This window comes from Oratosquilla oratoria, chromosome 3 (assembly GCF_046742065.1).
Source record: "Oratosquilla oratoria isolate Oo_2021 chromosome 3, ASM4674206v1, whole genome shotgun sequence".
Classification (NCBI taxonomy): Eukaryota; Metazoa; Arthropoda; class Malacostraca; order Stomatopoda; family Squillidae; genus Oratosquilla; species Oratosquilla oratoria.
The window spans coordinates 52,092,419-52,115,842 of record NC_134779.1 but is presented as its reverse complement, the minus strand read 5'-3'; the positions used below and the strand labels follow the sequence as shown (position 1 = coordinate 52,115,842).

General features: G+C 40.1%; 2 protein-coding genes across 3 annotated transcripts; both read right to left on the bottom strand.

Moving 5' to 3' along the window:
- Positions 1-1,516: 1,516 nt before the first annotated feature.
- On the bottom strand, positions 1,517-5,212 carry LOC143022440 (pre-mRNA-splicing factor SPF27-like). 2 transcript variants are annotated; one of them, XM_076180678.1, is made up of 2 exons: positions 4,322-5,212; positions 1,517-1,860 (listed from the first exon to the last, which is right to left on the bottom strand). In XM_076180678.1, the coding sequence occupies exons 1-2, from the start codon at positions 4,426-4,428 to the stop codon at positions 1,665-1,667; spliced, it is 303 nt and encodes a 100-aa protein (XP_076036793.1). In that variant the 5' UTR covers positions 4,429-5,212; the 3' UTR covers positions 1,517-1,664. The 2 variants fall into 2 exon arrangements, with proteins under 2 accessions (XP_076036793.1, XP_076036785.1); XM_076180670.1 differs by lacking the exon at positions 1,517-1,860 and adding an exon at positions 3,555-3,913 and having other exon boundaries at positions 4,322-4,457.
- Positions 2,291-20,230, bottom strand: LOC143022432 (pre-mRNA-splicing factor SPF27-like). Its single transcript, XM_076180660.1, has 6 exons — positions 19,929-20,230; positions 14,932-15,024; positions 14,343-14,515; positions 6,173-6,283; positions 5,206-5,736; positions 2,291-2,597 (listed from the first exon to the last, which is right to left on the bottom strand). Exons 1-5 carry the CDS (start codon positions 20,001-20,003, stop codon positions 5,541-5,543), a joined length of 648 nt encoding a protein of 215 aa, XP_076036775.1. The 5' UTR covers positions 20,004-20,230; the 3' UTR covers positions 2,291-2,597; positions 5,206-5,540.
- Positions 20,231-23,424: the final 3,194 nt, after the last annotated feature.

Sequence of the window (23,424 nt, the reverse complement as noted above, 5' to 3'; positions counted from 1 at the left end):
TAAGTGATCATGTATACAGTGAACAGCCATGGTAACATGACATCCCTGGTGAAGACTGAAGTCCCACCTTTACCTCAAACCACTCACTCTCTCCATTTCTAATTCTAACACATGCTCTACTACTCTTGTAAAAAACTCTTGACTTCTCTTAACAGTTTTCCTCCCATCCCATATATCTGCAATACCTCCCACAGTGCCTTCCTGTTTACCCTGTCATAAGCCTTTTCCAAATCCATAAAGGCCCAAAAACATCCTTACCTTTTTCTAAAGGTTTCTCACATATCTGCCTTACCATAAAAATCTGATCCACACAACCCCTACCTGTCCTAAAACCACACTGTTCCTTACCAATAACTCCCTCTGTTCCTTTCCTAATCCTCACAATCAAAAATCCCCCATAAGCCTTCCCAACTACAGTCAACAAACTGATTCCTATGAAACTACTACACTCACACTTGTCCCCTTTTCTCTTGTAAAATGGAACTGTACAGGCACTCCTCCAGTCCTCTAGCACTCTGCCCTCTTCTAGACAAACATTGAACCTCACTAGCCTGTCCACTATCATTGTATTTCCCTTTTTTTTTTTTTTGACACTCCACATGACACCCATCTAATCCAGGTGTCTTACCTGCTATCATAATTTTTATAACTACTTTCACCTCATCTTTCCTTATTTCTCCTCCATTTTCCTCGTGCATTGCTATAATTTTCTTAGCACCTCCCACTGCAATTACCTTTCCCTCACTATCCTTCACATTTAGCAACTGCCTAAAATACTCTGCCCAAATTCCTCGTACTGCTGTCTCTTCCATCATCATCTCTCAATCTACACCTTTTACCTTCTCTACTTGATTTGCTTCCCCTTTTAATTTCCTTCCAAAATACCTTTTTATTACTTTAAAAAATTTCTGTCATACTCATTCCCCATTTCACATGTTCTCCTTTTTGCCTCCCTTACCTTATGCTATACTTCTCTTTTCTTTGTACCCCTCATATGTATACTTTTCACTGTCTGAAAAGGTTTAGACAGTGATCTTAAAAAGTGGAATCTTTAGGGAAGCTCGCTGGCTGAGCAGGTTAGGGTGTCATTACTTGCAGCAAATGTCAAGGTGAGGGCAATTTGAATTCTGTCACCGGCGAATTTGAACCTAGGGCATGGTTCATTAAATTCCAAGCTACAAAGCCCTCTGTGAGGGGCACCGTCCTAACCTCCCAATAGGGGGGGGGGAGTGTGTGTCGTTAAAACATATCATCACCAATGTGCCAGAAGATTTAACTTGCTTGGATACAGTGAATAGAGACTGAAGAGAGGGAGAGAGAGTGGAAAGGAGTTTGAGAGACAGAGAGAGGTATTGGTTCTGTTCCCATTTTGTATACCATGGGTCCAAGGTCACATCCAATGACTACTGGTGACTGTTTCTTGCCCTGACAGACAGCTGCAGCAAAGTAGACCATAACATAAACTCCTCACTTGATAGGGAGGGGTTTGGGAAATTTAGTGAAAAACAAATTCTGCTTTCATTTTATTTTGTACAACCTGGTGAGGGATCAACAATAGGAACTTAGATAAAGTTCAATGAAATGGATGAAAAAAAAAAAAATTCTTTCAATAAGAATTATGTAAAAAGGAAGAAAAAATATATATATTACACGTCTTATAATACTCATGATTCTGATGTATTAATATTATCTTTTTCTTTCTCTAGTTTTGTGATTTCTGCCTCTAGCATAACACAAGCCTGTTCAATTTCATAGTTGCGTGACACAAGGGAAACCCAGCTACTCTCAAGGTGGCGCAACTCATTGCCAGCATTTGTTTGTAAACTTTTACGAGACCAATTGAGTTCCTGAATTTCCTTTCTGAAATGAGAATTCAAAACAGAAATTAATGCTCCAAAGACATAGTGTCCAATTCTTTTGTTTCTGAAAAAAATGATCATATTTCCCAAAAAAGAAATCTTCATATACAATATTCTATATTCATATTTTTAATCATGTACTAATTCTAAAGGGAGTAAAGGGTGGGGGATGGGAGTGTAATGGGTGGGAATGAAATGGGTGGGAGTGGGTGTATGCCTTTTGACTTAGCTAACTCCCTACTAAAAGGGAAAAATCCCTTGGTTTATACATACGTACATATATCAAAGGCTTTTCCCCCCTACATGGGGGGGTAGCCAAAAAGAAAAAGGCATAGAAACCACTCCCACCCATTCCATTTCCTTTATATTCCACTCCCTCCCCCCTCCTCCCCTTGGTTTATAGATAGTCTAATTCTCGTTACTCAACCTACTTTAGTTGCTGAAGTTGTTTTTGTGTTTAGGAGAGCATTTTCTGGAGAACTTAATTGTAGGACTTCCAAGCTTCTCCTCCATAATCACTCATAAGCTCCAAATTCATGATGATGATGATATGGTTTAACGTCACAAACTCCCCCCTATCAGAGGGCTAGGACGGTGCCCCTCACAGAGGGCTTTGTAGCGTGGAATTTAATGAACCATGCCCTTGGTTCAACTTCGCTGGTGGCAGGATTCGAACCGCCATCCCCTCGACCTTCGCCGCAAGTAACGACACCCTAACCCGCTCAGCCAGCGAGCTTCCTGAAAAAAAAGAAAAAAAGTTCATGCCAACTGATGCCAGGCATAACAAACTTCAATTGGAAGCCATATTTAGTGCAGCAATGATCATGATTCCCAATTTTTGTATCCTATCAATGTTCAAAATTACATATTTTGTACTAATTTGATGGATTGGCTTATGACTGAGAAATAGGGTGCAGATGATTTTGGGCTTAGTTTTGAAGCAAATGAGGTAAATTTTATGTACATACATATACCACCAGCTTTTTCCCCCTTACAAGGGAGGTAGCCAAAAAAACAAAGGTATAAAATTCACTACTACCCATTTCATCCCCACATATTCAACTCCCATTCACCAACTCTCCCTCCCTCTTGGCTCCTCCTGGATGACGGGTCATCCCTGCATCTCGTCCACTGCCCTGGGTCAGAAGCAGTGTCTTGCGACACTGCTTCTGACCTTCTGGAAAGGTTTAGACAGTGATCTCAAAAAGTGGATACTTTAGGGAAGCTCACTGGCTGAGCAGGTTAGGGTGTCATTACTAGCGGCAAAGGTCAAGGTGAGGGTGGTTTGAATCCTGTCACCAGTGAAGTTGAACCAAGGGCATGGTTCATTAAATTCCACGCTACAAAGCCCTCTGTGAGGGGCACTGTCCTAACCTCCCGATAGGCGGGGGGAGTATATGATGTTAAACCATATCATCACCAATGTGCCAGAAAATTTAACTTGCTTGGATACAGTGAATAGAGACTGAAGAGAGGGAGAGAGAGTGGGAAGGAGATAGAGACAGAGAGAGGTATTGGTTCTGTTCCCATTTTGCATACCATGGGTCCAAGGTCACATCCAATGACTACTGGTGACTGTTTCTTGCCCTGACAGACATAACACATAGGACATAGGTGACAGCTGCAGCGAAGTAGACCTTAACATAAACTCCTCACTTGATAAGGAGGGATTGGGGAAATTTAGTGAAAAACAAATTCTGCTTTCTTTTTATTTTGTATAACCTGGCGAGGGATCAACAATAGGAACTTAGATAAAGTTCAATGAAATGGATGGGAGAAAAAAAAAGTCACAGAATTTCTTTCAATAAGAATTGCGTAAAAGGAAGAAAAAATATATATATTACACGTCTTATGATACTCATGATTCTGATGCATTAATATTATCTTTTTCTTTCTCTAGTTTTGTGATTTCTGCCTCTAGCATAACACAAGCCTGTTCAATTTCATAGTTGCGTGACACGAGGGAAACCCAGCTACTCTCAAGGTGGTGCAACTCGTTGCCAGCATTTGTCTGTAAACTTTTACGAGACCAATTGAGTTCCTGAATTTCCTTTCTGAAATGAGAATTCAAAACAGAAATTAATGCTCCAAAGACATAGTGTCCAATTCTTTTGTTTCTGAAAAAAGTGATCAGATTTCCCAAGAAAAAAATCTTCATATACAATATTCTATATTCATATTTTTCATCATGTACTAATTCTAAAGGGAGGAAAGGGTGGGGGATGGGAGTGTAATGGGTGGGAGTGCGTGTATGCCTTTTGACTTAGCTAACTCCCTAGTAAAAGGGAAAAATCCCTTGGTTTATACATACATACATATACCAAAGGCTTTTTCCCCCTACATGGGGGGGGTAACCAGAAAGAAAAAGGCATAGAAACCACTCCCACCCATTCCATTTCCTATATATTCCAGTCCCTCCCCCCTTGGTTTATAGATGGTCTAATTCACGTTACTCAACCTACTTTAGTTGCTGAAGTTGTTTTTGTGTTTGGGAGAGCATTTTCTGGAGAACTTCATTGTAGGACTTCCAAGCTTCTCCTCCATAATCACTCATAAGCTCCAAATTCATGATTCTGAAAAAAAAAAAAGTTCATGCCAACTGATGCCAGGCATAACAAACTTCAATTGGAAGCCATATTTAGTGCAGCAATGATCATGATTCCTAATTTTTGTATCCTATCAATGTTCAAAATTACATATTTTGTACTAATTTGATGGATCGGCTTATGACTGAGAAATAGGGTGCAGATGATTTTGGGCTTAGTTTTGAAGCAAATTAGGCAAATTTTATGTACATACATATACCACCGGCTTTTTCCCCCTAACAAGGGAGGTAGCCAAAAAAACAAAGGTATAAAATTCACTACTACCCATTTCATCCCCACATATTCCACTTCCATTCACCAACTCTCCCTCCCTCTTGGCTCCTCCTGGATGACGGGTCATCCCTGCACCTCGTCCACTGCCCTGGGTCAGAAGCAGTGTCTTGCGACACTGCTTCTGACCTTCTGGAAAGGTTCTTTAGGGAAGCTCACTGGCTGAGCAGGTTAGGGTGTCATTACTAGCGGCAAAGGTCAAGGTGAGGGTGGTTTGAATCCTGTCACCAGTGAAGTTGAACCAAGGGCATGGTTCATTAAATTCCATGCTACAAAGCCCTCTGTGAGGGGCACTGTCCTAACCTCCCGATAGGCGGGGGGAGTATGTGATGTTAAACCATATCATCACCAATGTGCCAGAACATTTAACTTGCTTGGATATAGTGAATAGAGACTGAAGAGAGGGAGAGAGAGTGGGAAGGAGATAGATAGACAGAGAGAGGTATTGGTTCTGTTCCCATTTTGCATACCATGGGTCCAAGGTCACATCCAATGACTACTGGTGACTGTTTCTTGCCCTGAAAGACATAACACATAGGGCCTAGGTGACAGCTGCAGCGAAGTAGACCTTAACATAAACTCCTCACTTGATAAGGAGGGATTGGGGAAATTTAGTGAAAAACAAATTCTGCTTTCTTTTTATTTTGTATAACCTGGCGAGGGATCAACCATGGGAACTTAGATAAAGTCCAATGAAATGAAAAAAAAAAAAAAAAAAAAAAAAAAAACGGTCACAGAATTTCTTTCAATAAGAATTATGTAAGAAGGAAGAAAAAATATATGTATTTTAAATGTCTTATGATACTCATGATTCTGATGTATTAATATTATCTTTTTCTTTCTCTAGTTTTGTGATTTCTGCCTCTAGCATAACACAAGCCTGTTCAATTTCATAGTTGCGTGACACGAGGGAAACCCAGCTACTCTCAAGGTGGCGCAACTCATTGCCAGCATTTGTCTGTAAACTTTTACGAGACCAATTGAGTTCCTGAATTTCCTTTCTGAAATGAGGATTCAAAACAGAAATTAATGCTCTAAAGAAATAGTGTCCAATTCTTATGTTTCTGAAAAAAGTGATCAGATTTCCCAAGAAAAAAATCTTCATATACAAGTATATTCTATATTCATATTTTTCATCATGTACTAATTCTAAAGGGAGGATAGGGTGGGGGATGGGAGTGTAATGGGTGGGAATGAAATGGGTGGGAGTGCATGTATGCCTTTTGACTTAGCTAACTCCCTAGTAAAAGGGAAAAATCCCTTGGTTTATACATACGTACATATACCAAAGGCTTTTTCCTCATACATGAGGGGTAGCCAAAAAGAAAAAGGCATAGAAACCACTCCCACCCATACCATTTTCAATATATTCCACTCCCCTCCACCCTCCTCCTCCCCTTGGTTTATAGATGGACTAATTCTCGTTACTCAACCTACTTTAGTTGTTGAAGTTGTTTTTGTGTTTGGGAGAGCATTTTCTGGAGAACTTCATTGTAGGACTTCCAAGCTTCTCCTCCATAATCACTCATAAGCTCCAAATTCATGATTCTGAAAAAAAAAAAAAAAAAATACATACATACATATACCAAGGCTTTTTCCCCCTTCCAAGGGAGGTAGCCAAAAAGGGAAAGGCATAAAAACACTCCCACCCATTTCATCCCTAAAAACACTCCACACCCCTCCCACTCATCTGAGCACCTCCTGGATGACGGGTCATCCTTGCACCCTGCCCACCGCCCTGGGTCAGAAGCAGTGTCGCAAGACACAGTACATCCACAGCAAGGCCGCTTCATTTAATCGGCGACCCCCCCTCTCCTTCCCCCTTTGCATATAAGGCGAGGACGGGGAGAAATCCCTTCGGGCTGCGTCAAAATTTACTCACACATACTACCCCACCCCCCCCGCCCATTCCTCCTCATGCAATCACAACATCATACATATACAACCATTCTCCACTCACCTCTGTCTTCCGTCCTCTCCCTTCCTTCCTCAACAGACATTCCCCTCTTCCCCAAAGCCCCCTTCACCCCATCCATCCACCTCATCCTAGGACGTCCCCTCACGTTCACTCCCTCCACATCTGCCTTCCATACCTCTTTTACTAGTCTTTCTTCACTCATTCTTTCCATGTGTCCAAACCATCCTAATATTCTTTCATCAACCCTATCTCCCAAATCCTTTTTCACCCCTGTTTTCCTCCTCACCTCAAAAAAAAAAAAAAAAATAAAAAAAAAATAAAAAAAATAAAAATAAAAAAATAAAAAAATAAATAAATAAAATAAATAAATAAAATAAGACAAATAAAAATAAAATTAAATAAAAAGTTCATGCCAACTGATGCCAGGCATAACAAACTTGAATGGTCCTGGAGCTGCAACGTCTACGTCGTGGGACCACCCCCCAACCCCAAGAGTTGGGGGCCAATCAGCAGCAACTACCCCTGGCCATCAGCTCTACGCAGATGGCACCGATCCCCAAGGAGGAGCTACGCCTACCTGGGGGAGTACCACAATCCTTTTTTTTCCAACACACAATGTTACGTTTTTTCTGCACTGAGGGGTCATTTTCCGGCGATCACCCCTCTTCTTCTACTTTTAGCCGGAGATGTAGAGAGCAATCCTGGGCTCACCACAAAATACACATGCCCAACATGCTCTAAACCCATTACTTCGAGCAGACAGACAAAGGGCTCAGTTCAGTGCAATATGTGCAAAAACTGGGCCCACCTCACTTGTACAACACTTGCTGACACAAACCAATACACAAACACTTGGACATGTTCTACCTGCCCTCCAGTAACCCCAATCCCACCTCCCCAACCACAGCCAACACCCTTACCCACTCCCAATTTCCCTTTGCCCTTACCCCCGATTAGTACTCCCCTTCCTTTGTCCCCGATCTCTCCTTTCCCCCCCTCTGACCCAGATCCTACACCTTCCCCACTACCACCCCAACCTCAACCCCAAACGGCAACATACAACACATACAAAACACACAACATCAACATATTACAACACAACATTGACGGTATTAACACTAAAAAACATGAACTTGAACACTTTCTTAAACAACACAACATACACATTGCAATTCTACAAGAAACAAAATTAAGACACTCACACAAAACACCATCATTTCATAATTACACCACCATCAGACAAGACCGGACTGACGGCAATGGCGGTGGACTCATCACCCTGATCCACCATTCCATCTGTTTTGTGGACACAAGTGCCACAACCAAAATTCTCCTCCCTACCACAGATAACACAACAGAAACCCAATCCATTCGTATCCGCACAGGCAACAATTCAACACTAACAATAGCTAACATGTACATTCCCCCCCCAATCATCCCCCACAGTTCCAAACACCTTCAGACCTCAACTCAGCCAACTAACCTCAATCCCCAACCTGATCATGGGTGGTGACTTCAACGCCAAGTCGTCTGCCTGGTTTGTCGACAACCCTGACACAGACAGAGGGCTTGATATACAGACTCAATTCGACTCATTGACTATCATGAACAACACGCATAATCATACACATATCCCATACCAAGCCCTCTACACTCCCTCCTCTCCTGATATCACCTTTTGCTCCCCCTGCCTAACCCCAACAACATCATGGAGAGTGGTCGGAGCCCTTGGTTCTGACCACCTTCCAATCATCATCACCACCAAAACAAGATGCACCCCAGCTGGCCACAGACACACTTACACCAATTACAAGAGAGCTAACTGGGAAGCCTTTACTGAAGAGACAGAACAACATTTTGAAACACTTAACAGTACACCAATCACAAACATAAACAATGCTGTGCACGCTTTTAATACAATCATACAAAACGCAGACAAGAGATACATCCCAAGAGGCAACAGAAAATCACACAACCCCAACTTCACACCAGAAATCCAAGGCCTCATCAGACAACGTGACACACTTAAACACGATACCCCCACACCTATCCCTCAAAACATAGCAGACCAAATACAAACACTAAACACTGTGATTGCCAATAAAATACATGAACAAAAAACACAAAATTGGCAAAACTTTATCAATACACTTGATCACAAAACAAACACCAGCAAATTGTACAAAACACTCAACAGCATCACACTATCCAACACTAACACTACACGCTCTCACGCAGCAATAATCACAACAACAGATAATCTACCCTCAAACAGACAACAAGCAAACGCACTCATACGTCATTTTGCACAGACGAGCCATCTTACATCTCACCCTGACGACCGACACACCATTCGACGTAAGAAAGACTTTCCCACAGACTCAGACTATACACCCTTCATAGACAGCCAGACAAAACTCATAATGCATAGTCTCAAGCACTCATCTGCCTGTGGCCCTGATAACATAAGCAACATCCACCTAAAACACATTGGACCACAAGGTATACACGCACTCACAAACATTGCAAACTACAGCTATTCACACAACACTATACCCGACATCTGGAAGCATGGTAAAATAATCACCATTCCAAAACCGAATAAAGACCCAACAATCCCAACATCGCACCGCCCAATCACACTTCTCTGCACCCCCTCTAAAGTCATTGAACACCTAATACTTAAACTTGTCACACCATATATTCCCCTTGCTGACTCACAACACGGTTTCAGGCCACTACACTCCACAAACACTCTTCTGACAAACCTCACACAAAGAATTTTAGATGGCATCAATTCAGATAGGCCCCACCACAGAACACTTCTTATAACATTGGACATTAGTAAAGCTTTTGATGCTATCCCCCACCACAACCTAACAAATAAAATATATAACACAGACATGCACAATAACACCAAAAGATGGCTGGCCAATTATCTGGCAGGCAGGAATGCTCATGTGTCATATAATGGCCAATCATCGCACATCAGAAACATTAAGAACGGAGTACCACAGGGATCAGTTCTATCCCCCACATTATTTAATCTATACATGCATGACTTACCCACGCCAGACACCTCAGAAATACAAATCTCTTCCTACGCAGACGACATAACAATCACATGCACACATCGTAACACAGACAAAGCTGCAGAAATAATCCAGCCTTACCTTGACACACTCAACACATGGTTCATCACAAACAGACTCAAAATAGCTCCAACCAAATCTACAGCAACACTTCTCACCAACTGGACAAAAGAACACAAATACATACCTCATCTCTACATCAACAACTCTCTAATACCACACACAAACACACCGAAAATTCTTGGTGTAACATACGATACATCCATGTCTTTCAAACAACACCTCACAAACATAAAAAACAAATGCACACCTAGACTTAACGCACTTAAGTCAATCACTGGAACAACATTTGGACAAAACAAAGAAACTAATATAACAATATACAAACAATGCATACGCTCAGTGATGAATTATGCGAGTCCTGCATGGGCTCCTAATCTCAGTGAGACACACCACAACACCCTTCAAATCATACAAAACAAAGCCCTAAAAACAATTACAGGCTGCACAAATACATCACCTACAGACCATTTACACCATGAAACAAAAGTCCTCAAAGTCAAGGACCACCTCAACATGAGAGGCACACAAACACTTGCTGCAGCCACCACAAACACATCACACCCGCTACACTACATAGCAGAACACCCACACACACCAAGAAACATTAAAACTACACCCAAAGACCTTTATTACACACAGATACTCTCTTCTCTTCCTCCACAACCACCAAATACCAGCCTCCGGAAACATATTCATAATCATATCACTCACCGCTCCATTAACACACTGAAAGACAACACACTGCTGCATGCCAGACCCCCTGATATCCACCCTTCTGAATCCTCTCTCCCACGTAAGGACAGAGTCCACTTGGCCAGACTGCGATGCGGTCACCACCCAGCACTTCTAAGCTACCAGAAGAGGCTGGACGACCGTGTTGTGAACAGCTGCCCAGGATGTAACACTTCACCCCATACCATACAACACATAATGGAAGACTGCATTATACACAATCATGCACGCAAACAACACAACATACACTCTATAAAGGATTTGTGGGAAAACCCAGTTTCGGCTGTGGCCTTCCTTGGGGAGACGGGACTGCTCGGACAGACAGTCTAGGGAACGACAACAACAACAACAACAACAAACTTGAATTGGAAGCCATATTTAGTGCATCAATGATCATGATTCCCAATTTTTGTATCCTATCAATGTTCAGGGCGTGGGTTAGAAATGGAGAGAGTGAGTGGTTTGAGGTAAAGGTGGGACTTCATCAAGGATGCATTATGTCGCCCTGGCTGTTCAACTTAAACATGGATGGGGTAGTGCGAGAGGTAAATGCAAGGGTAGTGGGTCAGGGATTACATACATACATACATACATATACCAAGGCTTTTTCCCCCTTTCAAGGGAGGTAGCCAAAAAGGGAAAGGCATAAAAACACTCCCACCCATTTCATCCCTAAAAACACTCCACACCCTCCCTCTCATCTGAGCACCTCCTGGATGACGGGTCATCCCTGCACCTTGCCCACCGCCCTGGGTCAGAAGCAGTGTCGCAAGACACAGCATTGGATTGGAGATGGTTAAAGAAAATGGAGAAAAGTGGGAGGTGAGCCAGCTGTTGTTTGCGGATGACACTGCGCTTGTGGCAGGATCAGAGGAGGGACTGAGGAAGTTGGTGACAGAGTTTGGGAGAGTATGTCATAGAAGAAAGCTAAAGATAAATGTAGGTAAAAGTAAGGTGATGAGATGTACAAGGGGTGAAAGTGGCAGTAGACTGTAAGTGAACATTAAGGGAGAGCGACTGGAGGAAGTGGATAATTTTAGATATTTGGGTGCAAATGTGGCTAGAAAAGGTGGAGTGAAGGTGGAGGTAGAATGTAGATTGAGAGAAGCAAGTAAATGCCTTGGTGGATTAAAGAGTGTGATGAGGAATAGACATTTGGGAATGGAGGCTAAGCGGAGACTGTATGAAGGAGTGATTGTGCCAACAGCACTGTATGAGGCAGAAACATGGAACATAAGAGAGGAAGAGAGAAGGAGTTTGAATGTGTTTGAGATGAGGTGTCTGAGAAGTATGATGGGGGGTTACTAGGCTAGAAAGAGTGAGAAATGAGGAGGTGAGGAGGAGAACAGGGGTGGAAAGGGAGTTGGGAGATAGGGTTGATGAAAGAGTATTAGGATGGTTTGGACACATGGAAAGAATGAGTGAAGAAAGACTAGTAAAAGAGGTATGGAAGGCAGATGTGGAGGGAGTGAACATGAGGGGATGTCCTAGGATGAGGTGGATGGATGGGGTGAAGGGGGCTTTGGGGAAGAGGGGAATGTCTGTTGAGGAAGGACGGGAGAGGACAGAAGACAGGGGTGAATGGAGAATGGTTGTATATGGATGATGTTGTGATTGCATGAGGTGGAATGGGCGGGGGGATGGGGGGTGAGGTAGTATGTGTGAGCAAAATTTGACGCAGCCCGAAGGGAGTTCTCCCCGTCTTCTCCTTTTATGCAATGGGGGGACGGAGAGAGGGGGGTCGCCGATTTAATGAAGTGGCCTTGCTGTGGATGTGCTGTGTCTTGCGACACTGCTTCTGACCCAGGGCAGTGGACAAGGTGCAGGGATGACCCGTCATCCAGGAGGTGCTAAGATAAGAGGGAGGGTGGAGGGGTGTGGAGTGAATTCAAGGATGAAATGGGTGGGAATGATTTTATGCCTTTTCCTTTTTGGCTACCTCCCTTGTAAGGGGGAAAAAGCCTTGGTATATGTATCAATGTTCAAAATTACATATTTTGTACTAATTTGATGGATTGGCTTATGACTGAGAAATAGGGTACAGATGATTTTGGGCTTAGTTTTGAAGCAAATTAGGCAATTTTTATATACATACATATACCACCGGTTTTTTCCTCCTTACGAGGGAGGTAGCCAAAAAAACAAAGGTATAAAATGCACTACTACCCATTTCATCCTCCCATTCACCACCCCTCCCTCCCTCTTGGCTCCTCCTGGATGATGGATCAATCCTGCATCTTGCCCACTGCCCTGGGTCAGAAGCAATGTAGCAAGACACAGCACATCCACAGCAAGGCTGCTTCATTTAATCGGCAACCCCTCCCCCCTCCATCCCCTCATGCAGAGAATGAGATGGGGAGAAATCCTTTTGGGCTGTGTCAAAATATCCTTCACACATATTCCCTCACCATCCCCCATCTCCCACCCACTCCCTTCCATGCATCACAGCATTGTCCATACACAACCATTCTCCACACACCCCTATCTTCTGTTTTCTCCCTTCCTTCCTCAACAGACATTCCCCTCTTTCCCAATGCCCCATTTACCCCATCCATCCACCTCATCCTTGGTAGCCCCCACTCATATTCACTCCTTCCACCTTTGCCTTCTACACCTCTTTTACTAATCTTTCTTCACATTTAGCAACTCCTTAAAATACTCTGCCCATCTTCCTCTTACTGCCATCTCTTCAGTTATCATCTATCCATGTGCACATTTTACCTTTTCTTCTCTACTTGATTTGCCTCCTCTTCCTTTCTTAATTTCCTTCCAAAATATTTTTTTATTACTTTCAAAATTTTCTACCATACTCTTACCCCATTTCACATCTGCTCACCTCTTTGCCTCCCTTATCTTATGCTTTACTTCTCTTCTCTTTTCTTTGTACCTTTCACATGAATCTCTCATCCTATTTTGTAGCCAATCTGTGAATGCTCGCTTCCTCTCTTCTACAACTTTCTTTGCTTCATCATCCCACCACTCCCTACCCTTCCTTCTATTTCCCCGTCCTCCTCGTTCCACACACCAACTTTGCACACTTTGTGACTCCCTCCTTGAACCATCCCTACTCCTAGTTCTACTCTAATCTTCATTCACTCCCAATCCTCTCTCAGCTTCTTCTTATACTCCTCCTTTTCTTTCTCATTTAAGCAGTTTACTATAAGTTCATCCATTCATATAATGAGAGGTAAATTAGAATGGCTAATTTACCTTTTAATATCTGAATGCATGAACTTATTTTAACTTTCTCAGAATTTACCTCAATTTAAGCCCAAATTATTTTTACCCTATTTCTCAGTCATAAGCCTATCCATCACAATTGATTTGGCTACCTCCCTTGCAGGGGGAAAGCCCTCAATATATAGACAGAAATTAGACATAAACTTAAAGCTGTGTTTCCTATTATATGGCAATTCATTCATCACCTGAATGCAAATATTAATCAAATTTTAGGCCCACAGCCTTACATAAACAAAACTAATCTAATGATAAGTGTAACATGATTAGTTGATCATGTATGAGGGTCATGAGTAGTTAGGATTGTACAAATATGACTTTACATCATCATGGGAACAATTTCATCTTGGGATCTGGATAATATAGCCAAAGTAATCACAGAAAGGGAATTCCTTAAAATTATTCTTTAGTGTGCCAGCAAAGAAATGCTGAGATGGAGTTCGGTAATATAACCCTGAATACCCATGAGATCCCTCAGTAGATTTATACTATAGCATATACTGGCTTAACTACAGTTTCAACATAAATACAAACGAGATATCCCATTGCTTGTCAGGGGACATACCGTGTAGCCTGATGTTCCAACTGTGCCATGGAATTGTCCACACACTCACTCCATGCTGCAACATCTGTCATCTTGCCAGGAGGTGGAGGGGGTAATTCATAACGCTTCATACTAAGGTTATCCATGGGTTGCCGAGCTGCAACTCGTTCCATTTCAACGCGCATTAATTCTGTCTATGGTGCAAACACATGATAATATCACATTAGAGAAACAGAGAGAAGAGAGGAATATATTTAGAGGGTGGAGAAGTGTTCAGTATGCACTCAGGAAGTTCTCAGAGGGTTTTTACTTTTACAAGTCCTTAGTGGGTATTCAATGTTCACAACAATGTTTTCTTTTGAAGAAATTTATGGAAAAGACCTAAGACCAATACAGATTACTGTTGGTTTCCACTCAATAAACCTTTATCCAGAACTTACTTATAAAATGTTTGTGCTACTCCCAATAATGTAGATTCCCAGGGAATCTACAAAATGTATGGTTTCTTAGGCAAGACATAAGGCATTATAATAGGTAAATAAATTAATTAGTTTCAGTTCTGAAAATTACAACTTTACTCAAATAATGGATTTGCTTAGAATTAATTTACCTCAAATGTTGCCAGATTTAAGTTGGACAGATGCTCCAAGTAGTTTTTTGTGGGGCGATATCTCTTCTTCTCATCTTCAACCATTGCCAAAGCCTAGAAAATATTGATGAATAAAGTAGTTACATTTCCATACATACTAGTGTGCATAATTACTATTCATGGACTTTGACTATCTGCCAACAGCACTGTATGGGGCAGAAACATGGAACACAAGATGGGAAGAGTTTAAATGTATTTGAGATGAAATGTCTGAGAAGTATGGTAGGGATTACTTGGCTGGACAGATTGAGAAATGAAGAGGTGAGGAGGAAAGCAGGGGTGGAAAAGGAGTTGGGAGATAGGATTTATTAAAGAGTATTGTGATGGTTTGGACACAGAAAGAATGAGTGAGGAAAGATTAGTAAAAGAAGTGTGGAAAGCAGAGGTGGATGGGGTAAAAGGGGCATTGGAAAAGGTGTGGTTGTCTGTGGAGGAAGGAAGAAGACAGAAGATAGGGGTGAGTGGAGAATGGTTGTATATGGATGATGTTATGATGTATGGAAGGAAGTGAGTGGGGGATGGAGGGTTTGGGAGTGGTTATGTGTGAATGGTATTCTGACACAATCCAAAGGGATTTCTCACTGTCTTCTCTTTTTCTGCATGAGGAGACTGAAAGAGGGGTCAGTAATTAAATGATGTGGCCTTGCTGTGGATGTGCTGTGTCTTGCTGCATTGCTTCTGACCCAGGGTAGTGGGCGAGATGCAGGGATGACCCATCATCCAGGAGCCAAGAAATGAGGGAGGGATGGGTGGTGAATGGGAATGGAGTGGGTGGGGATGAAATGGGTGGGAGTGGAATTATGTCTTCTGACTTTGGCTACCTTCCTCGTAAGTGGGAAAAAGCCTCTGATGTATATATATATCTATATCTAAATATATATCTATATATATATATATATATATATGTATATATATATCTATATCTAAATATATATCTATATATATATATATATATATATATGCATAGTTACATTAGGTTATGTTAGGTCAGAAGCTATTGGACAATGTTTCATTTCATATGTCTGTCCTTGCATGATCCTGGAATTTATCTGACATTTCACTTGTTACAGATTTTCATGTACATAGTCAAAATGTGTATTATGATGATGCATTTGAATAAGCTTTAACAAGCAAAATATTGCACCAATAAAGGCTCTGTCTTTACATGGTGTTTATTTCGATAGTAGGTTTTAAGCGTTTTGGTGGGTATCTCAAAAATGGTCAATATCTAATGAACCAAGGCAGTTCGGCAAGAAAATGATCACATAATTTGAAAGCTGAGTAAAATCTACAGTTGGTCATTTTAGGATTTAAATACTTCTATTGGGTGTATATTACCCAATTTCGTTGGTTTTCAACAAGTTTTGCTCAGATTTGATCAGTTTTGACAAAGCATCAGCCCTGTGAAAAACTTAAGAGATGCTGAATTCTATAATATAATAATTACTAAGATCAAATACAAAAACCATGAAAATTAAATAAAGATGTTGTAAATGGTTAGAAATTGTTTTGCAAATATTTTACAAAGGATTACAAAGGCAAAGCATGCCGACAGGAGACCTTTTGATCCATATCTAGGTCGGATGAAAAAAAAAAAAAAAAAAAAAAATCATATTAATAATAAATTAAAACTATAACAATGTAAATAACAATTAAAATACATAAATAAATGCATTGGTATAGTTGAATAACAAACAAACAAGTAAATAGTAAATGATAATAAATTGACATATAACTAATAATAAATGAAAATCAGACAGACAAATTATAACAAAACAAAAACAAATAATATAACATAAATTATAATAATTACAGCATCTTACTTAGGTATTTATCTAAATGATTCTTAAAGCTTCGAACTGAACTACATTGCACTACCTGTGCAGGAAGTTTATTCCATTCATTAACTACACGGTTGGCAAAGTTGTTTCTACCTACTTCCAAATTGAATCTATTTCCGGACAGTTTGAGACCATTGTTTCTTGTCTGATTCTCATTCAATGTGAAAATTTGGTCACTTTTGATGTTGTCAATTCCCTTTAAAATCTTAAAGACCTGTATCAAGTCACCTCTGAGTCTACGCTTTTTTAGGGAAAACAGATTCATGTGCTTAAGTCGATTTTCGTATGATTTATTTTTGATATTTGGAATCAGTTTTGTGGCTCGCCGTTGTACTTTTTCCAGTCTGTCAATGTCTTTAATGAGATTCGGTGACCATACAGAAACAGCATATTCCAAATGTGGACGAACTAACGATTTATATAGCTTGTTAATGAGTGATGGACTTTTGAAATCAAAAGATCGCGCAATCAATCCCAGAATCTTATTTGCTTTCTCAGAGGCTGAAATACACTGCTTGGATGATTTGAGGTCGTTACTGATAATTACGCCGAGATCTTTTTCACTATCCACTTTTGTTAACGAATTTCCAAATAACTTGTAATCGTACTTGCTGTTATTTTTACCTATGTGCATTACCTTGCATTTACTTGTGTTAAATTTCATTAGCCACTTTTCAGACCATTGCTGTAATTTATCTAAATCTTCTTGAATATCTAATTGGTTTGAGTGATCATTTGCCACTCCGCACAGTTTTGTATCATCAGCAAATTTGGAAACAGTAGATTTTAGTCCATGGTCTATATCATTTATATATACAGGTAAACGTCGACTTACGATGGCATTAGGTTTCGATAGAGCCATCGTAAGACGATTTCATCGTAAGTCGATCCCCAATTTATGTATCACTGTTCCGTGGTCACTGTACCTAGCCTACCTGTATATTAACCACCAGAGATACTGAATATAGCCTATTAAACATGTACAGTAGTGTATTTAATTATTTTTATCCTTTTTACCATATTCAAACACTATAATATGTATTTTCAGTACGGAACTTAAATCTCGCGGGCAGCAGCCAATGCCAGCCGTACGACGTGACGTAATAATACTCGCATCATAAAATATAGTCACCGCTTATATCGATCGTTCTCTCTTTCACCCGCGAATTTTGAAAACCACAGAGAATGGGATTCAAGGCACATTTGAGAGAATGTAAAAACACAGGGGCGACTACAATAAATATAATCAAGACGCCGATATGGCAGCGTCGCGAATCCACTTGCTCCTCATGACGCCTACGTGTGCGGCACCGTATGGAAGGGGTTAAATTATCATATCGTCGTCGTCGTCGTCGTCATCGTAAAGTCGAACAATCGTAAGTCGACGTTTACCTGTACTATGAATAGAAGTGGCCCAAGAACGGAACCCTGAGGAACTCCACTTGCAACACTTTTCCATCCAGAAGTTTTTCCATTTAAAACAACTCTCTGTTTTCGACCTTTCAACCAATTACTAGTCCAACCTAATAGGCTACCACTTATTCCATGCAAAGCTAATTTAGTAAGAAGTCTTTCGTGTGGGATGGTATCAAAAGCTTTTGCAAAGTCTAGATATATTAAATCTATATTGTTTCTTTTGTCAAAATTCGAGACAACTGTGTTGTAGAATTCGAGTAAGTTAGTCACGCAAGAACGTTTCCGTCTGAAACCATGTTGGCTATCATTTATCAAACGGTTACTTTCTAAATGATATTCGATAGCATCTCTGATGATAGTTTCCATTATTTTTCCTACGATCGAAGTCAAACTAATAGGCCTATAGTTATTTGGTTTCTTTTTGTCACCTTTTTTTAATATGGGAGTAACGTTAGCTAGCTTCCATTCTCTTGGGACATCTCCGGATATGATGGATTTCTTGAAAATAATTTCTAATGGAACAACAATCTCATTTTTCATTTCCTTTAAGATTCTTGGATGCCAACCGTCAGGCCCTGGTGTTTTATTAACTTTGAGTTTGTCTATACACCTTTTAATTGTTTCTTTTGTTATATTTACCGTAGTGAGTAAGTTTACCCGACTTTTCACAGGTTTCAGTTTGGAATTCACTTTGAGGTGTTTCGTTTACGAATACCGAGCTAAAATAATTGTTTAAGAGATTACACATTCCTTCATTTGAATATTCAAGTTGACCGTCAGCAGATAATAGTGGACCAATGTGATTCCTAACAACCTTTTTATCTCTAATGTAACTATAGAATTCTTTGGGATTCTCTTTGGATTTCTCAGCGATGTTCATTTCGTATTGTCGTTTTCTTTTTCTTATTGTCTTTTTTAAATCTCTCTGTATTGATACATAACTTTCATAGTCATTAGATGCACCCGAGCACTTATATTTCTTATAAGCCTGTCTCTTTTTAGCAATACTTTTTTCAGTTTCTTTGTCGAGCCACTTTGGGCGAGCCTGATTTGGGGGACGTCTGTCCTTAAAAGGAATGTAAGTTTGAATCATCTTAGTGAGCGTATTTTGAAATATTTCCCACATCTGATCTACAGGCCTTTCGTTTAATTTTTCCTCCCAATCTGTAAGCTGAAGCTCCTGACGTAGTTCTATGAACTGAGCTTTACTGAAATCGGGTATTTTAGAAGCACAAGTATCTATTCTAAAATTGTTTAGGAGTTTGAATCTGACTAAGTTGTGATCGCTATTTGCAACAGATTCACCGATTTCATGTGAGGTTCTTCCTGTATGTATTAAACATCATTAATATGAATGGTAAAATTTCAGAATCACACAAATATTTAACATGAAACTATCATTACTATTACTATATTATTATACTATTTCTATTATATAACCTAACCTAACCCAACTTAACCTAATAACCATTCCATAGAAAAAAAAAATCAAATGCATGAATAGAAAGATTGATTGATTTATGGAATTTTTGGCTCGAAGGCCAAGCGCCATAAATAGAAAGAGGTGAAGATTATGTTTGTGATACTGGAATAGAACCAAGCATTATATACGAATTGTGAATTTTGGTTTGTGAAAACAAGAAAAGAATACAGAGCCCTCAATTGAAGTATTCATAATTATAATAATACCGGAATACTTACAGCTTCACGTACTCCTGGTTCATCATAACCAGTGTCGATGTACGGCAAAGCGTCGACTAAAACTTCTTGAGTCATTGATAAAAAGTGTCTTTAACTTTATACAATCTTTTCTATTTATGGAGAAAAAGGTCTCGTTTTTACTTCCAGCAGTCCCACCACGTCCACGACATCTACGTCTTTGGCGGATCTGTTTGTAAACAATAATCGGCCATCAGCGTTCAAAACTTCAAATTCGTACAAAATATTTTATTGTTGGATTGCATTAAGAACTGAGTTAAATTAGTGAATTTTTAGCTGTGGAATTAAGATTAAAGTTGAAATACAACGATTAAGCATATTAAGCTGTATGAAATCTGCATTCTAGAATGCTTAGTATATGAAAGCATGTATAACTAACAAATTATATAACTTTACTTTTTTCATTTAGAGTGGTCTATGTTTTTGTTTTTACATATGAAAACATTATATAATTTATTATCCAGATTGTTCCGTAAGTATGTCAAATTCTAAGAACTCGTGTGTCATGAGCTACAAATGATAGCAAAATGATGTAATTTAAAAGCTAAAATCATAACATTTTCTTGTTATCCTGCTGTGGATCGGACGTTTCGGACGAACTGACTGAATGCTCCTCCAATGTCTCCAATCTTTAGATCTCACTCCATACGACTTCTTCCTTTGGGGTTATTTGAAAGTCTTGGTGTATGTATCTCCCCTTTCCAGAGACGTGGATGACCTGAAGACTCGAATAACGGAAGCCTTGGCAATCATCGACAACGCTATGCAAGAAATGGATTATATTTATCGTTTGGATGTGTGCCTTGTAACCAAAGGCGCACACAACGAACACATTTAGTAAAGTAATAATGAATTAATTTCTTGCATTTTTGTATTCATATATCTGATATAAAAACTTGAAATCATAAGCTTTCAGGATATATAAATCGAGTTTTGATATCCTCTGTACTTATTAAGACATAAAATGTCGTAATGTGACAAATACTTTTGGAACACCCTGTATAAGACATTCGATGCCATTGAACCAAGTATGGTTGACTACTCTCTCCAGGAATGTCGAGTTACCGATATACCATTCTCATTATTGATGTTTTAATTTACCACTTGGTGACTTCTCCGTCTTGAATATTGGTTCTGGTGCATTACCCATCTCTAATTTCCATGCATGTGCAACATATTCACACCGGTTAAGGTGAAGTTGTACCTCCCATAGACCTTTGGCAATGAGAGGGAGGTCAAACGTCACTGGGCGTTCGGCGCGACGCTGGGCTCCTTTTTACGTAGTCGACTCCTAGATATGGTTTGAAACTGACAAGAACTGTTAGTGATTCGTGATTGGGGAGTGATGTAAAATTTACCCCCAATCACAGACCTAATATAAACTCGATAGTGTGGAGTGTAAATGCGACGAAGCGTGTGTTAAACCAGGTAGGGGTGTATCAAGGTCTAAGTAAACAGGTCTAACCGCTGGAGCAGTTTTGCGCAGCTTCTGACGTCATTTGGATGCGTCCATTTTCTCTTTGTGATACACTGAAGAAAACTGTGAAACGCCAAGGAAGACAGGAACTATAATATTTTATATATATATATTATATATCATATATATTATATATTCATATATATAGACAGGAACTATGATACTTTATATATATTTATATGTATATCTTATATAATATTTGTCAGAATATAACTAATTGAGTGGAGCGGTGCGAGCGAAGGCGACGTCATTTTCGAACGACGGACCAACTTCAACTGACAGCTATAGGACCCGCTAACCCCACTTTGAACAGCCAGGTGACGTTCACGGGCTCGCTGCGCCAACTCCCTCGAAATTCGGTCGGAAGTGGTTAGACCTTATATTCTTAGATCTTGGTGTGTACCAGACTCCTCTCAGAACATACCCTCGTCTTTCGCTCTATTCGCTATCCTCCATGCCACACCCGAAGTAGAAGCACACATCACCACCAAAACAAATACGAAGAAATTCACCAAGTAGCCCCAAGGCCACGGTATGTTATGATACTATGTTTTAATGGAATATCCAAACAAAACAGAACATCACATGAAGGATTGTCACCCCAGAACTACTCGAAGAATCGTCGTCCCATGAGATCCGACCTGAAGAATTGTCACACCAGTACGCCGAATTTCAACAGTGGAATAAATATTAGGTTAGGTTGAATGAGGGTTATGTTTATTGTCACCAACTTATATAACCGAAAAAATCGTGAACCCAGGATGGCCCACATGGAGAATTGTCACCCTAGGATAGCTCACATGAAGAATTGTCACCCTAGGATAGCTCACATGAAGAATTGTCACCCTGTCGAAGTCTGGGGTGACGATTCTTCATGTGATCCTAAAAGCGAAATGATTATTTGCTCATAAAGATACATAATGGTTTGTGATGCTATTGTACTTTTCAGGGTTCGATGAGTCCTTACCAATCACAGGTTTGTATTTTTTGCTACTGAATGTTGTAAAGAAAATCACTGGAGTATCCCAAAATTAATTCGGTGGAGTGGTCACTGGGATTGAACTTGCACCGTCAGCATCACGTATTAAATGGATTGGGAAATCTGTCGGAAGTCATAATATTCTCCACAATGAATATTAGAATGCCATTTTCATATTTGGAGGGTGACCAACTGAAAGCATGCCTTGAATTTGCGCAAAAGAATAACAAATAAACAAATAGAAATAAATGAGGAGATAATAGGGGAGATACTCGTTTTTTTCGCTCCGCCCTATCTAGTCGTCTTTTTGACACACGTAAGTAGGCTACATATTGGTGGCATTCCCCCTGTCACGTAAGCATGAGAGAGGAGGGGTGTTCTAGGAGTACAACATATATATATATATATATATATATATACATATATATAATATACATGTATACTACACATATATATATACATATATTATATATATGTATATAAAGAGGAGAGCAGATGTGAAATGGGGTAGGAGTATGACAGAAAATTTTGAAAGTAATAAAAAGATGTTTTGGAAAGAAATTAAGAGAGGAAGAGGAGGCGAATCAAGTAGGGAAGAAAAGGTAAAAGGTACAGATGGAGAGTTGATAATGGAAGAGATGGCAGTGAGGGGAAGATGGGCAGAATATTTTAGGGAGTTGCTGAATGTGAAGGAGGATAGGGAAGGAAAGGTAGCTGCAGTGGGAAATGCGAAGAAAATGAGAGTGATGAGTGAGGAGAATGGAGGAGAAATAAGGAAGGATGAGGTGAAGGCAGTTGTAAAGATGATGAAAGCAGGTAAGGCACCTGGTCTGGATGGATGTCATGCAGAATGTCTGAAAAAGGGAGGTTCAGTGATGGTGGACTGGTTGGTGAGGTTATTTAATGTTTGCTGGAGAGAGGGTAGAGTACCGGAGGACTGGAGTAGTGCCTGTATAGTTCCTCTTTACAAGGGAAAAGGGGACAAGTGTGAATGTAGTAATTTCAGAGGGATTAGCCTGTTG

Excerpts from the sequence above, each read along its gene's own strand:
- LOC143022440 (XM_076180678.1), bottom strand. The coding sequence starts at position 4,428 with ATGAATTTGGAGCTTATGAGTGATTATGGAGGAGAAGCTTGGAAGTCC. Across the intron at positions 1,861-4,321 it reads AAACAACTTCAGCAACTAAA|AAAGGAAATTCAGGAACTCA; the intron begins GTAGGTTGAGTA and ends TTCTCATTTCAG.
- LOC143022432 (XM_076180660.1), bottom strand. The coding sequence starts at position 20,003 with ATGACTCAAGAAGTTTTAGTCGACGCTTTGCCGTACATCGACACTGGT. Across the intron at positions 15,025-19,928 it reads AACCAGGAGTACGTGAAGCT|GCTTTGGCAATGGTTGAAGA; the intron begins GTAAGTATTCCG and ends AATATTTTCTAG. Across the intron at positions 6,284-14,342 it reads TTGGAACATCAGGCTACACG|AATCATGAATTTGGAGCTTA; the intron begins GTATGTCCCCTG and ends TTTTTTTTTCAG.